The sequence below is a fragment of the Saccostrea echinata genome, unplaced genomic scaffold (assembly GCF_033153115.1).
Source record: "Saccostrea echinata isolate AGI-Se365-2 ecotype Australia unplaced genomic scaffold, CSIRO_AGI_Sech_v1 ptg000004l, whole genome shotgun sequence".
NCBI lineage: Eukaryota > Metazoa > Mollusca > Bivalvia > Ostreida > Ostreidae > Saccostrea > Saccostrea echinata.
Genome location: NW_026889753.1, coordinates 11,400,212 through 11,418,038, shown reverse-complemented (window position 1 = coordinate 11,418,038; position 17,827 = coordinate 11,400,212). Strand labels below are relative to the sequence as shown.

General features: G+C 33.1%; 1 protein-coding gene across 1 annotated transcript; it reads right to left on the bottom strand.

Moving 5' to 3' along the window:
* Positions 1 to 2,278: 2,278 nt before the first annotated feature.
* Positions 2,279 to 16,145, bottom strand: LOC133178927 (uncharacterized). The gene is made up of 6 exons (XM_061313580.1): positions 16,068 to 16,145; positions 15,640 to 15,828; positions 6,279 to 6,432; positions 6,049 to 6,198; positions 3,783 to 4,999; positions 2,279 to 2,811 (listed from the first exon to the last, which is right to left on the bottom strand). Exons 1-6 carry the CDS (start codon positions 16,143 to 16,145, stop codon positions 2,614 to 2,616), a joined length of 1,986 nt encoding a protein of 661 aa, XP_061169564.1. The 3' UTR covers positions 2,279 to 2,613.
* Positions 16,146 to 17,827: the final 1,682 nt, after the last annotated feature.

The following is a 17,827-nucleotide window of genomic DNA, read 5'->3' as shown; positions in this document are numbered from 1 at the left end:
ATTTATTCCATGAAAAGAATTTCAATAATTATATCATCAGATGTGATGATATGTAATGTGCATAATATATGTCCTTGGTACCAAAAAGTTGTTTAATATTTTGACATTGGAAATTATGAAATATAAATAAGGCCATAATTTTATAATTAAAGATACTTAGTGAATAATTAATTACATATGATATGACTTGAGATTTACAATGCATTTTAGAAGAATGTTGTACTTATCATCAATTTATAAGCATTTATGTGTAATTTTCAGAAAATTCTGGGAAAATCAACTGGAGCAAAGCTGACTTGTGCTTGAGGTAGCATTACTATTTTTGGAGTAACAACTATGCTGAGGTTGCAGTATATGCCATCAACCATTGCCTCGAGAAGATTATTTACCACTTTTTGAAGAATTATTTTTCAAGGGAAAAATTTCCCCAAAAAGGATTACTAGTCATAAGTCTTCAGTACCTAATGGTACAGAACATCCAAAATTATAAACATCTCATCTCTTTCATTTTTAGTTGCAGAAGAAATTTTGTCTGATTTTGTGGCTGAGAAATTTGCAGATAGTTGGTTGTGGTCTGTTTTTAACATTTGAAATTGTTGTGAGAAAGGAATACCATTGGGTTTCAGGATATTAAAATATTATTTAAAGATCAAATTTATGAAAAACCCAATGTTACAAAATTAAAAAAAATCAGCATTTTGCAATCTGCAAAGGGAGGTAACTAGTAATGGAGGTAACTAGTAATATGCCAAGTATTTTGTTGGAATTTGACAGTTTTTATTTCCATTTCTCAAAATTCACCAGCAGAAAATTTTCTTTATGCTTGATTTATATTATAAATACATTGATCCTTATTATGTAACAAGTTGAATAAAATCCTATGGTTATATATTTTTTTTTTAAATTTGAATAATTGCATAAAGGTGAAGTGTGTATTTTCACTAGATTGTCATGTTTATCTAACATTTTCATTGTAACGAAGGTTTTTTTTAATTGAATTTATTTCATCTGATGTAATTGTTATGTTTTTAGCCCCTTTCCACTTTATATTTGTGTTTCATATTGTTTTTGTTATGTTTTCATGTTGACTTAATGTGCGGTATACTAAGATGCAATAAATCTGAAAATTAAGGTTGTAGTCTTTTATACTAAAATGTAACTGATGATTATATGAAGTATTTCTGCCAATTTGATCAATTTTGAAGAAATTTTTGTTTGGACCCCCCAGTCTCCTTAAAATACTTCTTCTTATGAACAACAAAGCCATGATTAGTTATATTTATAATATTTATATAGTAGCGTCCTCAGGTAATGTAGATTAAAATTTGTTCAAATCATGACGGGGGATCAAAATTTTGTATAAGAATTTATAGGAAAAATCTTTAAATATCTATTTCTCAAGAACGGCAAAACCATAATTAGTCATATTTATATGGAAGCATTCTTAAATAGTTTAAATTCAGATGTGTTCATATTATGACCCCCAGGGTTATGGTGGGCCACAATGGGCGATAAATGTTTTACATAGGAATACACAGGGGAAAAATCTGTTGATGAAAGACAGAGGGGCCCTTGTGATTCAGGTGAGCCTTGTGGCCCAAAAGCCTCTTTTTTCTTTCTTTACAGTTATGAAACATTATCTTCATTCATTTCTAATAGATGTCAGATTGTTCTGTTCTAATGTACTGTAGTATGAAAATGTTCATTAAAAGGGCAGCTGATCCCTTTTTTTCATAGCATAATAAAAATTAATGTATTTACAAAAGTTTTGTTGAAAAAAGATGGAAATTACCTCAACCCCTTCCCCCTACAAAATAGAAATTTCGAGTTTGGACAAATCCTTTTTTTTTCTTGTAAAAGAATTTTTAGGTAAGTTGTCAATTATCCCCCCACCCCATTTTCAAAACGATATTATGCGCTTGCGTATGAAGATCAAAACTTACTTTGATTTACTTTTATTAAAACAACACCGGACATAAAATTAAAATAAAAGTATTGCAAAATCTGCTTGTGTTAAAACTACTCTGTACAAATTAATGTATACATTGTACATGTAATATCCAAATTTCAATTTTGATCATCCCTGTAAGATTAATCGCAAACGGTTAATCATCCCTGGCAAGATAATCGCAAACGGTTAATAAGTAAAACACTAATAACATGATAATCGCAAACGGTTAATAAGTAAAACACTAAATGACAAGATAATCGCAAACGGTTAATAAGTAAAACACTAAATGACAAGATAATCGCAAACGGTTAATAAGTAAAACACTAAATGACAAGATAATCGCAAACGGTTAATAAGTAAAACACTAATGGCAAGGAAACACTGCAATGGATATAATCTTTTGCAGAGAACTCATGTACATCTTGAGGTCTTTAACAATGATAATCCATGAAAGCAAGGAGCATACAATTTATAGAGCTATATCTCTATGACGCACATTGATAAACAAATTCTATATGCACAACAGATCTAATTTCTTGGGCAAAGTGCTTATTATCAGAAAATTTGCATGACCGTGATGAAGTAGTAAAAGGTGAGCAGTGCTAACTAGCATTTTCTCTTCCGACTTATAAATGGCCAGTTGTAGTTTGAAAATGCAAATGTTAGTCTTTAACATCAAAACAGTAAACATTTTTGGCTTTATCCACGCGCAAACCAACAGTGCCATCACCAAAGAAATGGATGCAAGGGAACAAAATGGCGACAAATTTTCCAGGAACAATGTCACTCCACTGAAAGTATGGTGTTGGATTGTCGTTTGGGAGGTAGAAGGAAACATAAATTTCCCGCCTTTCAGAATCCTGAAAACAAAGACAAAAATGAAAAAGAAAAGACAAAATCCATTAAAGTGTTCTAAATCGATAGGTTCGATGGGAACTTCAAATAATTCAAGAAATCTTCTGTAATTTGGGCTTTTGCTAAAATGATATCATATGATATCTATAAGCCCAATATATTTTAAACACTAATATTTAACTAAAATTAAACCTTATATTCATTAAGAAAATAATAAAATAAAGGTGCAAAGGAAAACAATATATGACTTGCATTCTTTCACATATGCAAGGGACAAACTTTAAATCTTCACAAGTTCTTGCTTAATCCCCATCATCTTTATGTATGCTTAACATTATTCAATTACTTCTTATTTTTCTTGAACACTTCCAATAGACAGAATACTTCCATGTTTTTCTGACAAGCACTTCACCACAAATGTAGAACACCCAAACCACTGCTGTTTTTATATATAACCATGTTTTTACCTCTTTGATTCTGGTTGCAATGTTTTTAGGTACATAATTATATATTACATCGGTGTATTTAATTTTTTTTTTTCATGTATATGTGTTCTCTAATTCTACTTATTACAAGTGCATATTTGTCAAACCATATAGACGTGGCGGCCTACTTCACCTGATAGAGATGCTGTGAGACAGACTTCATTATTTTAATTTAGATATCTGATCAAAAGCACCGCTCACCATAAAGGGCATTTCTATAACTTTATCAAGACCATCATTGTGGATCATGGGCTAATATCCTAGCAGATTTGGTACGAATTGGAGGGTTTACAAATTATTTTTTTATGTACCTAATTCAATAATATAAAAGCACAACTCAATGCATGTGCTTCCAGCTCTGTCAATAAATTGCTGCATTTCATGCATTGATGCATGGTCAAGAATAGTGTTAGACTTTCAGATGGATGATTGAAAAAAATGCATTCATCAATATTTTTTTTCAAATGAGATAAGAAGTTTTAAACATGTACCTGCAAGTAAACATTATGGCGGCCCCTGTAGTTATGAAACCTTCTAATGCAGGCGAGAAACACATAAGGAAGTGTGGATATGTTGGAAGTAAACATAGACCTCCCTTCTATTGGAATTTCCCTTAGACGGGTAATCAGAGTGTGATAGGGAAACTTCCGGTTAGTTTTCTCTATCGCCTTATATTGTGACTGCACGTTTCTTTCAACGATCCATTTCAGATCTGCATCATCATCAACAAATATTGGATTTATTGGAAAGGGCAATTTGGCGTGAGAAGGCGAAGAAAATGTTGTATGTTTAAAGGGACTAGGTCCCGCAGAATCTTCAAAGCCTCTGCATGATGATACTGAAATTCCTGATATTTGATAGCATAATGGTACACACATTTTTCTGTGTTCCGATTTATCCAGATCCATGCATAGCTTTGAGCAGTACATTACAGACTTACATTCGGCACAGGTGACTTTGCAATTCCCAGCTGCAGATTTACATCGACGACAAGAAAAAAATGCCAAAAAGTTTTCTTTGTCGGTATCGTTCTTCAAGTCGTTTCGGTTCCTCCCTCCGTGTTCTTCAGGCGTGACAAGACCCATTATAGAACATTCTGCAACAGTTAGAGTTTCTCTCACTCTCGTCTGAAATCTGTATGCTTTACACGATGTTTTGTGTTTTTTCGAATCTGACTTCTGACAATCTTCTGAACAGTAGTACACAACCCTACAACCAGTACACCTGAAAGCTGCACTTTGACTTTTACAGTTTGCACATATTGGCAATGAATCGTCAGCGCCCCTTTCACTCCTCTGTGTTGGTTTTTCTTTTTTTGTGCAGTTTGATTTATGCTTTTTCCAGTCTGCCTTTTGACATTCAGCAGAGCAGTACTTTTGTACCTTACATCTTTGGCATACTTTCAATAGACGTTTTTCCCCACATACAGTACAAACATTAAGCGATTTATGATCGTTCTCTTCTTCTTCGATGGACTTCTTTTTGTTGAAGACAACATCTTTCTGGTCGTCTTTTTCCACTTCCTGTAAACAATCTTCCTCCTCAACTCGTACTTGTATCTTCACACATTCATCCTTGTGTTTCTGCGTCCAGTCCTGAAGTTGACACTCTTTGGAGCAGTAAGACACTTGCAGACATCCTGTACATCTCTTTAGCTGTTCTGACGATTTTTTGCAGGAAGTGCATATCAACGTTGGTGAACTTGATTCTATCAAAATAAAAATCTAATGCCCTGTTCACATGGAGAGTGTAATTCGAATTATACGTAAATTACTGCGAATTAAATTTGAACCGCGTTCACACGGGGCATTTAATGCGAATTGGTTTAATTCGAATTAATTTACTGCGTATTAATTAAATTACTTCGCATTAGCTCCGTGTGAACGCTGAGCGAAGCTAATTCGAATCAAATTTTGACGGATGCATAATGGCAAAATTAAGTCACATGCCACATGTCGGGGGTCAGATATAGGTAGTGAAAAAAAGGAAAATTTTGTTAATTACTGAAATGTGCACAGACACTATGACATTATGTCAAATGGATCTGCTCTGCATAAGGTGTCGTGATTTGAAAATGACGTCATAATAGCCTTACTGAATATCCTTACTGTAAACCTTTACTGCGAATTTTACTCTCCATGTGAACAGGGCATAAATATTACGCATTTTAAAATCTTAAACTTGATTTTTTTTTTATACAGGTACCTACATGTATATATTAAATAAAATTATTCAAACTTTGATTAATAAGTATAAACTGCTAGTTTTATAGATTGCTCTATTTTTTTTTAACAATATGACGTTTATTCATTTTCCATTTCGTCTTAATATGAGACTCTCATTCATTATGTATTTTATAACCTAATCCCTTTTTTTATACGTAGTAGATCTATTATAAAACAAAATTTTCCAAAACTTAAGATTTTGAATCTGGAAAGTTTCTGTGCTTTTAAATGATAAGCATATTTTTGGCCTATATTTTGATTTGTATATTTGGTTTGTCCTATGGCTGGCTTATAGGACCTTTCTGGAATAATATGACAAGTCTTTATGTTCAAGAAAACTAGGTTTGGTATGTAGCTTCTAAACCGCGCACTTTGGAATTTTCAGTTTGGAAAAAAATATAATTTAGTTTAGTTTAACTTCGTGATGGTTCATTGTGAATAAACGTAGGAAGACAATGGGGTTTTTTTTGGCTTTATTTTTGTTTTTTGTTTTTGTTTTTGTTTTTTTTTTGCTTCTTTTGTGACATCTTACCGTCTATGCTCACTTCCTTGCACTTTCTCTTGTGTCCAGCTTTCCAGTGATTTCTTTGACATTCCCGTGAACAATAGAATTCTCCCTTACATCGACTACATCTCATTAAATCTGGAGATCGGACGCCACAAAAACTGCACTCAGACAGTTCTACAGATATTAATATAAATCATCACCTAATAAAATAGACTGAACCTGCTCCATATTATATAGATATTTTCTCCACTTACCAACGCTCACCTCCTTACATTCCATCTTATGTCCCTTCTTCCAGTGATTTCTTTGACAGACTCTAGAGCAGTATAATTCCACCTTACATCGACTACACTTCTGTAAATCTGATGACTGGATGCCACAAAAACTGCAGAATCTCATCATTGACATCTACAATATGGAAAGCTCCTTATATTGAAATATTGGGCTAATTTATAGATACATCCTTAGTATCAAGGTTGACTCATACATCTATACTGATTTCTGGTGTTTTATTTTATCAAACTCTACAATAGGACTACACTTGACATTACATTATTTTTGGGGTGAACAAATAGGTACCACGAGTCCCCCCCCCCCCATCCCCACATTTGAATCTACGATGGGGAACCTGTCGAGTTCTCTAAATGATTTGTGACATGGCACAATCAAACTTTTAGCTGTGCGGTATCCATGGTCAGCGTAAGTTTCATTACGATTAGTTTTCACAATGGGGTAGACGCACGTTGATTTCTTTACGAGAAGGTAGGCTATTTTTAAAACAGTCATTCTACCATAAAAGGTATATCGATACCAGGTTTTGGGGCGAATTACATTGTAAAGTAAAGCATTACATTACCATTACTTCAAGAATTTGGGCATTTAATTGCCATTACTCTGAATTCTTAAAGTACTGCATTACATTACCATTACTTTAGTGAAATAATGCATTACCATTACTTTTGGTTTTTATTAAAAATAGAAATACAAATTTTGCAACTATTTTCATAAGCATGCATCCAACCCCTTCAAAACTAAACATGACAAATGATAATTCAAATTTGATTGCAAGAACCTGTATTTATCACACTGTATTTAACTTTTTATTATTCAAGGGAAGTTCAAACATTTCAATTGTCAGGAAGATAAAACATGTACAATATGTACTTTTTGTATAACTATTGATGTCATATAGCAATAATTTTACTTTGGGGCACTTTAACCCTTGCCAAAAATATCTAATAAAAACTATCTAATGATAAAGCATAGCTTATTTGGATCTAGTACCTTATTTAAAAATACATGCATTGACAAAGTTAATAAAAGGGTTGGACAGTATGTTCATTTTGCTCTCCTAAGTGTACAATGCCTGCATGTCTTCTATTCCTTTTGGTGTAATGGATTTGTCATGGTCAGCTCAAGCTAGACCAACTCAGTTAATATTTCATAAACAGTCAGAAGAAAGGCACTGGTAATTTAGAGCACTTCTCAAAACAATACATTGTTTTAATTATTACATAACCCCAGAGGCATAGTTTGTTTTGAAGACACTCAAATCCTATCTAAAATAAGTGTGAAAATTTAAATGTAATATAATGTTACTTTCAACAGAACAAAAAATGTATTTAAATAGATACAGAGAGTTTATTTATTTAGAGTTTAGTTAAATAGGTTAACTTTTTTCATTCATTCCTATCATTGAAAAAATAACCTAAACAATAATTTCCATGTTCATTTAATTTCTTTAAAATGGGTACATACAAAATAATGCTTTTTTAATGCTATGTAATGAAAGCATTTCTCTGGATTTGAGAAAGTAATACATTACATTACCATTACATGCTATGCAATTTTTTTGGCATTACACATTTAAAAAGTTAACCAATTTGAATAAACTCTCTGACTGTATCTATTTGAATACACTTTTTATTCTGTTGAAAGTACAATTACCAAAGATTTTCATACTTATTTCAGATTAGATTTAATTTCAAAGAATATTTTAAAGTTTTTTTTAATATCCTTTAAAAAATAATTCCGGTAATAAGTACACTAATTAATATACACTGTAAATTGATAATTGCAATCTTTTGGATAGAATGTCATCAAAATACACAATGTCTCTAAGGTTATGTAACAATTAAAACAATGTATTGTTTTGAGAGTACTCTCTTTCTTCTGACTGTGTTTATGAAACATTAACTGAGCTGGTCTAGCTTGAGCTGACCATAACAAATTCATTGCCCAAAAAGGAAAAGAAATAGAAGACAGGCATTCTTCTTTTAATAGAGCAAAATGTACATATTGTCCTTTTTACAAGTTTGTCAGTGCGTGATTGTTGCCATAATTTAAGGTTCTAGATCCAAATAATGTGTAAATGTCTTATGAAGTTAAGTTTTAGTTTTGGGGAGGGAGTAAAGAACTACGCACGGTAACTCCCGATTCCCGCCTACATTTTACAACCATTTAATTCAATATTAATGACAATTTGGCCATAAAATCTTTGTTTAAAACAAAGAACAGTTCAGTGGTAATTGATTAATTATTTTAATTCCAGTGCTAAATAGTAAAATATCCCTAATTCCAGCTCTTGAAATAAGGGGGGTAGACGATATTTTCCACTGAAATCGGGCTACAAAGCATCACCACATTCTGAAATAGTCTTGGATATGAAAAAATGTTTCTTAAATCTTTTCTTATGCTTTATGCATATAAAATTAAGCAGATATATTAGTAAAATATAATGTTTCAGTTGTAAAGCACTTGGAAATTGCTGAAAAAATAAGCATTTTTGTCGTTTTTTGTATATAAACATATGTTCCCCCCTGTGAAACACAAAAAGCTTTGGTATGAATTTGTGAAATGACAGTCCATATTACCCGTAAAAAGGAATTTTTGTTTCACGGGGGGGGGGGGGGGGAGATGTTTTAAAAATATTTTCCGTTTTCCGTTGATTTCTATAGTGAAAAACACGTTTTACCAAAATTTTAGAGTTATCTCTCGTTGTTTTCCCAAAGAGGTAATGTTTTATGAAAATCCATATAAATATCAATATAAATATTAAAATTCATTCGAATATCTTAACTTTTGAAAATTGACTTGGAGGTAGGCGGGAGAACAATACTATCGTTCGCAGTTCTTGCCCCAAAAGCTGATTGCTTTATGACATCAATAGTTACACAAAAGTTGCTATTGTACATGTTTTAATCTTATTGGCAGTTGAACTTCCCATGAATAATAAAAAGATATTCAAATTATTTACAATGTAATAAATACAAGTACTTGAAATCAAAATTGAATTATCATTCACAATGTTTACATTTGAAGGGGTGAGATGCATGTTTATGAAAATAGTTGCAAAGTTTTGTGTTTCTATTTTTGAAAACCTCCAAAACTAATGGTAATGGTACTGCATTACTTTGTTAAAGTAATAATGTAATGCATTACTTTAAGAAATTAAAGTAATGGTAATGGTAATTTAATGCCGAGATCCTTGAAGTAATGGTAATGTAATGCATTACTTTTCAATTTCAATTCGCCCCAAGCCTGATTGTCAGTAGAATCTATGATACATTGCTGAAATTATTCCGTCAGCAGTGGTAAAAACTCAATTCCACGAGCTTGCGCGGGATTTCATCTAGTAACATGAAATAAAAAAAAAATAATTGCTTCAAATTGCGGAAGCCCGTTGAGGCCAATTCAGAGAAAGAAATATTTTTTATTGCGTTTAAACGCAAAACATTGCAATATTGCAATATTTTGCGTTTAAACGCAATAACTTTCCGATTAAACGCAATACTTTTTGCGTTTAAACGCAATAATATTTTTGCGATTAAACGCAATAACTTTCCGATTTAACGCAATACTTTTTGCGTTTAAACGCAATAATATTTTTGCGATTAAACGCAATAATTTTTGCAATTAAACGTAATAGTTTTTGCGATTAAACGCAATAGTTTTTGCGTTTAAACGCAATAATATTGCAATTAAACACAATAATATTGCGATTAACCGCAATACTTTTGCGTTTAAACGCAATAATATTTGCGTTTAAACGCAATAATCTTTGTACAGGCAGCTACAGGCAGTCATTTGTATCAAACCTTGCAGAGTACAATGGACCCACGCATACTTATATCTTTTCTTTCTCTTTTTTACTTATTAGGAAATCGTGTGTTGTCTGGCTTTATAGTATCAGATTTATTCGAGCAAACGCTCTCCGAAAGGATAAATCACTTATATGAATCTATAGAAGAGAAAAAAATGTCGGGTTGTAAAAACGAAGGCAACCTAAGAAGAGACATTCTTACGCTTATTAGATCTCTACATACTTAATGGTTTTGGTCAGTTGCTTTGTTAAAAAAAAAACTATCCCCTACGTTGCGGTCACGAAGTTTAACCCATGTATAAAGGGTTTTTAGAAAAGGAATGATAAAATGTTGGAATTACGTACAACATGTAGTATTTAGACTTAAATGTGCATTCTCAACATTTCCTATGGTTGCATACTGTAAACACAAGAACATAGGTGATGGATTCATATGAGATCATAAGAGATCAAAATCAAATGAAAACAGATTGATCGCTGTGTACTACCAAATTGACAAGTGCCATTAATACCACTTAAACATTATCTATAAGTTGTGATACGTAAGCAAAGAAGATCCGATTTGTTCTGTGTCTTTTTGCAAAATTTTCCAGTTTTTGAAAATTGTTGTAAAACAATGGCATCCTTACAACCTGAATGTCTTAAACGTATTAGAACCCAACACTTTTAATGAAGTCTTTGATCAATTGAATGTTTCAGTAATGTTGCATAATTACTAGGATCCTAGTACATGTACAGGTAATTATAAGCTTTGGCTAATTGATGTTTGAATTTGAAAGTACAGTATCATTGTGTTTAAATGCAAAACAAATCATTATAAGGAAGGGTTATTGCGTTTAAACGCAAAGATTATTACGTTTAATCGCAAAAATTATTGTATTTAATCGCAATATCATTACGTTTAAAAGCAAAAATTATTGCGTTCAAACGCAAAAAGTATTGCGTTTAAACGCAAAAATATCATTGCGTTTAAACGCAAAAAGTATTCCATTTAATCGCAAAAGTATTGCGTTTAAACGCAAAAGATTGGGTTGAATCGCAATCTTTTGCGTTTAAATAGTGTTTTGCGTTTAAACGCAATACACATTGCGATAAATCGCATTCTTTTGCGTTTAAACGCAATGATTATTGCGATTAAACGCAATAATAAATATTTCCTTCTTTGAACTGGCCTCAACGGGCTTCCGTATCAAATAACTAATTCAACAACATAAATCTCTAAAGGACAAATCAGTAAAAATTCCACAACCCTGGTATCGTTAGTTTGTTTACAACAATTACGGTGTACCCACGGTCATAAGACAATTTTATGAAAGTCAATGCATAAAGAAAACTTTTTAAAAATAAACCCGAATATGGTTTATTTGATTTTTCAAATCTGGCACGAATCTGATATTAAGTTAAAATTTAAGGGGTCGGATATCTTACGGAAGTTAATTTTCAGCAATAAAAGTTAAATTCTCGGTATTAGTTAAGAAATAGATAACATGTTTAAAAACTTCTCTGGGAAATGAAGTGGGTCGGTCACGTGATCAAATCCTGTGAAGGCCGAAGGCCTTCTCAGAAGATTTGATCACGTACCGACCCACTTCATTTCCCAGTGAAGTTTTTAAACTTGTTATTTATTACTTATATATACATTTGAGACGGACAATCGAATATAATCGAATATAAATATTGCACTAACTGTTCGTCGTAGATTTTGACAAATTACGCAAGGTGTAAATCGGCTTGAAAAGCGTTTACGCTTCAAATTCATCTGGCAAAGGATTCTGTTTTGAAGGGAATATTCTGTGAAAGGCTACTTGTGATCAATTATAGTGAGCATATTGGTGTCTAGGAATTTTTGTGTTCGTGAGAGCCCGTATTCGATGTTAAAAAAAACACAAGAAACACGCCCGATGTTTGATAATAAAAAGTTGGAGGAATTTCGGTCGGAAAGGGATGGATGGAGACACTTGTCCGGACCAGTTAATTTGGAATCAAGTTTAAAATTTGATCAGAAACATAAAATCTACGATTTTAATAAGGCATATTTATTATGATGTTGACACGGAGACACAGGCGACAGCTTACATTGTTAAGACAACGATCTCGATGATGGAGGTGTGTTACGTCTACCGAACTTCCCGAGTGCAGTGTTTGTCAGCTGTTTGTGGCGTGTTTGCATTACATTGGTATTTTTCAACAGATTTTCAAATTTATTGTGAGTAAAGTTTAATGAAAAAAAATATAGCATTCAGAGGTCTACAAGAAAAATAAGGATAAACGTTGAGACTATGCAGCTCAGACATGAAATTTATAACACGTAGTTTTCTATTCTCTATGTAAAATCGACCAAGAACTGTATTAATTACTCGTTTACATTGTAAATAAAATGATTATTGTTTTACTTGGGTATTTTGTACATTTTTTATGCATGAAAAACATGCTATATTGCTAAGAAGAGTAAGTTAGTCGTAAGTCTTTTTATGTAGATATTACTGCGCGGTGTGATTAGGTCACGTAATGACCTATGACCTTCGAAAAAATTCATACAGGTATGAAGATATTTGCTCTCTGTATGTTTATATAATAGAGAGATACCACAAATGTATATATATATAAAATTTACGTTAGTTTTAAGATGTTAACCAAAAGCATGAAGTATTTCGCTTCTAAATCAATAAAACTTTCTTAAATGCAGAAACACTCCTGAATCACAGTTACGGAAGTTCAATTCTTAAGAGAGACAACTACATGTAGTTTTGTCCAATTCAATCTGTTATTTCGAAATTTATCTGACTCGAAGCTGCAATCGATCATATAAGGTTTCTACGGTCATTTTCAGGTAAATTCTATTTGTTTATGCCCCCGTAATCGAAGATTCGGGGGCATATAGTTTTTGCCCTGTCCGTCCGTCTGTCTGTCTGTTTGTCCTCAAAAAGTCCTCAACTTTCGATTGGTTGGAGCTATGGCTTTCATATTTCACATGTGTATTCCTTGTGACAAGACCTTTCTTTGGATACCATCATTTTTGACCTTGGAGGTTGACCCACTTTTGCAATATTTTATGAGGCTTTAACCTTGGCTATAACTTTTGAACAGTTGGTGCTTGGGCTTTCAAACTTCACATATGTATTTCTTGTGACAAGACCTTTCTTTGGATACCAACAACGTTGATCCTTTACCTTAACCTCGAGTTTGACCTACTTTTGAAAAAAAACTTTAACCTTGGTCATAACTTTTGAATTTTGGTGCCAGAGCTTTCATACTTCACTTGTATTTTCCTTGTGACAAGACCTTCCTTTGAATACCAACAACTTTGACTCTTTGACCTTGGAGTTTAATTTTGAAAAAATTTTAATCTTGGCCATAACTTTTGAACAGTTGGTGATGGAGCTTTCGTACTTCACATGTATATTCTTGTGAAAAGACCTTCTTTTGGACACCAACAATTTTGGCATTGACCTTGACCTTGGAGTTTTACCTACTTTAAAAAACTTCAACCTTGGCTATAACATTTGAACGTTTGGTTCTAGGGCTTTCACATTTCACGAACATGTGTATCAAGACCTTCTCTGGGCACCATTTGACCTTGACCGTGACGTTTTACTTACTTTTGAAAATCTTTAACCTTCGCCATAACTTTTCAACGGTTGGTGCTAAGGCTTTCATATTTCACAGGTATATTCCTTGAGACAATACCTTTCTTTGGGTACTAACATTTTTGATCTCTTGACATGGAGTTTGACTTGCATTTGAAAACTTTAACCTTCGCCATAAGCTGCCATACGAGGGCATCAGTGTTTCACAAACACATCTTGTTTTTATCAGGTCTGCATGGTTTATGTACAATTGAAAACAAAAGCATTTATTTTCTGCGACATGCTATGATTTCGTATGAAACAAAATGAATGCAAAAGAGTTTTTTTTTTCTTTTTATATAGGGAAAAATCTTTTCTTTAGTATTCCATGCAATTAATTCGAAACGCTTATACAACGAAAGATTTCGTTTTGAAATTTGTAAATGAGTGAAGCGACATTAATATATGCAGTAGAATAGGTTTTTTAAACATGTTCAGGGACGTAGCATTGTTTTTGAAAGGGGCTAGCCTAAGAAAAAAAACTTCTACTTAACTTAAGAAACTTGACAAGCCAAAGGAAAAAAAAGGAAAATTGTCCATACTCGAAAATCCTATTTCGTTGGGGGGGGGGGGGGGGTTCCAACTCTTCCTTAAGTACCAAATTTTATTCATACACTACTACATAACCTTTATTTGACTAAACTGTAACAAAAAGTGAACAATGAACATTTTCAATAGTAACAAGAGGCCCATGGGCCACAACGCTCACCTGAGTCAATATGGCCCTCTTGTGCTTCATCAGCAGATTTTTTTCTATTATATATTCCTATCTAAAACTTTTATCCTTATTGTGATTCCACCCTACCCCCAGTGTCATGACTTTAATAGATGTAGCCCTACCCTACCCCTCAGGGTAACAATTTGAACAAACTTGAATCCACACTACCTCAAGACACTTCCTTCCTGCTGTTCTTGAGAAAAAGATTTTAGAGATTTTTTCCCTATACATTCATATGTTAAACTCTGATAGTGCATTGTGGCCCAACCCTACCCCATGGGGTCAAGATTTGAACAAATTTAAATCTACACTACCTGAGAATGTTTCCATATCAAATTGACTAAACATGGCTTTGCTGTTCTTGGGAAGACGATTTTTCCCTAGATACGAGGGTCATTCAAAAAGTCCGTAGACTTTTGTCATAACTTTTTTATTTAACGTCATATTACAACCAAATTTGGTACACATATTTTCACAACAGATTCAAATATTTTGATCGAGTTATAAAATTGGAATATATCTTGATGTTTATCAAAATTATCAAAGATTTGAGATAGCAAAAACGGAGTCATGGAGCAGGGTCAAAATTGAGTTATTTACTAATTATACTCTGAAAGTGCTGGAGATACCAGGAAATATATATAAAAAATGAGCCGTGCAATTGTATATAATGGAAAAGACAATTTTTGAGTGGGAGAGACTTTGAATCGGACAATGGATGGTCTGCGAAGAAACAGATTATAGTTTAAAATCTTTTCAAAAGAACGTGATGTACGCTTTACTGTCGCGGAACTTATAAAAGCATAGTTACGCGGTAAAGAATTTGAAAACAATGACAATCGAACTTACGGTATTCGAATAATTATTAGCAAACTAGGTGTCAAGTGTTATGGATACGTTTTTATGAATGGGGAAGTCGCTACCAATACGTTATAAAATGATAAGGCAGAGTAAGTTTTGTGAAACTTTCTCTACGTTGTCTTTGAGGTTACAATGTTTTTAACCGTGCTCCGTGGCGACGATACGATATCGACGCAATATTGTCGATATCGACATCGAATTCGATCTAGTACAAGTGTTGTATTCCATTCCACTCTACTGAGGAACCATTTAAAAATGAAAAGATCTGTAGTCCTGAAATAATTTTCTGGTAAACAGCTGTTCCTCACTTGAAACTTTTCTTCCAATTTCTTTTTGTCATAGCAAGATTTAGTATTAACTGCTTTTGGTAAACTGTACTTCCTCCAGACTTTGGCAGCTACATGGTTTTCCTTAAGATAAAGTTCTGGTCCTATTAGCAACCGCTTGGATGAGGATGTACTGAGAAGAGTGTGTTGTGCAGGACTCTGATGGAGTCTCTTTTTAGATCAAAGTTTTCCCAACATAAATGAAGCACAGAATAGTTATCAGAAGAAACATGTAGTGGAAAGTCATAACTACACATTGCTCTTCCAGTCCTATTGTCTTGATGTTGGATTGGGTGTGACCGAACTGGCTTATTTCTAGCTATATAAATGCCTTGCAATAGTATGTGTTAAAGCATCACCACTTTCTTCGGCTTCTTAGTGTTCATCTGCTTTTCGGATTTACTGGATACCTGATGCATTACGAAGTTTTCTTTCTCCCTAAAGGAGCCAATATGAAGATGGTGGCTAAGGCAATGATCTGAGTGCATTATTCATGTACCAGTATCACCGCCGATTCTTGAAGATGTCCCTCGTCAAACGACGTAAACTCAAACGCACTACCCTCAACATCAGCACTGCTACCCAACTCAGAAGTAGTTTGGATGCTTGATTTTTTTCTATGTTGGAAATGTTTAACTAGTTTGTCTATCAATTTATCTGTTTTGTAGTTGGTTACACTGGGACTTATCTCATAAGTATTTAAAGTATTGCTCAGTCTCGATCTCTACAGTGTGACTCTCGATGATGTGTTTCTCCACATAGATGCATATAAAGCCAAAGTTACTTTTGTGAGCCTCTACAGATTTGCTTGTTTCAGAGTCATTTTGAGAGACGTGCTTTGCCTCATTTTCAATGTATTTACATATACAGATAATTTGGTATCAAGCTTCCCTTGCTAGATGTTGGTCAATTTTACAAGTCAATTTATAGTCACATTTATTAGCAACTGCTTATCTAATGAAGTCTTCTGCACATTTTGTCAAACACTTTGTCACTGTTTGTTTGTCACAGAAGGAGCTAGAAACAACCACAGTGCTGCAAGAATGGGCAGATGGCCGTTGTCCTATAGAGATACTTGGAACACATTCGGCTTCGATCTGTGGAAGTCTGGAAGACGTTGATTTCCTTTTCTCTTGTCTGCTGAAGTTTTTAAAACTCTGGTAGCACCATCTGAGGGTCCCATAATTAAAGGGGTCTAGGTAGTCTGAAAATTCTAAAAGGATTCGTGTTCCAGTGGATCTTTTGGAACTGCATATGTTAATCGTATTTTAGCAGGCTTTGTTATCGTGTTAAACCCAGCATCTTTCAGGCCACCTTTTTCTTTTTTTCTTTTTTCTTTGGTTATCTAAATTTTCAAAACGTAGAATGCATTGTCTTTCACTAATGTCTATTGACGTTTCCAGGTAGATTTTTTCTCCTGATTAAGCTTAACACTTTACTACTTTCAAGGACTTACCTCCTAAAAGTAGACTTGAAGCAACAATAAGATTGCATTATTTTGAATTATTTATCCCTGTACCGGAAAAAAAACAGTTAATCTTCATGATTGCTGATCAGACAGATATATGTATCTCTATTGTCTATGATTTATTAACTGAATTAATCAATCCATCAATTAGTTAGTTGATACATTTTGATTTAATATTTTTTCAAGACTTTTTAGTTTTCAGTTTATTCATTGCAAGCCTGAATGAAATTTAATGATATTCATGTAATGATGTTACATAGCATTAATGATACATTGTAGAGAGTATTTCTTCGTACAGCTTTTACCAAACATATTTAAATGTAGATACTGAAATTTATACCAGCATTCATACAAAAGGATGAAAATTTGCTTTATATATAATTTTAACTATGAAAATTAAACATTATTGGAATTTTCCATTGATTTTGATAAGACCCCCCCTCCAAACCTAAGGGTATAACAATTGTGTGCATGTTAGAGATGCCAGCATTTATAATTTAATAGAACTATGATATATCAAAGTTTTAAGACAGACAAACAATTAGATATTTTAGGAATTAAGCCTATACACTTTTTCCAATATTCAGTAGTGATGGGCAATCGAAATTTTCTCATAATCGATTATCGGAATAATCGGATTCACTATAATTGATTAATAATCGATTGATTACAAGTATTAAATTTGTTCATTTTTGCATGAAG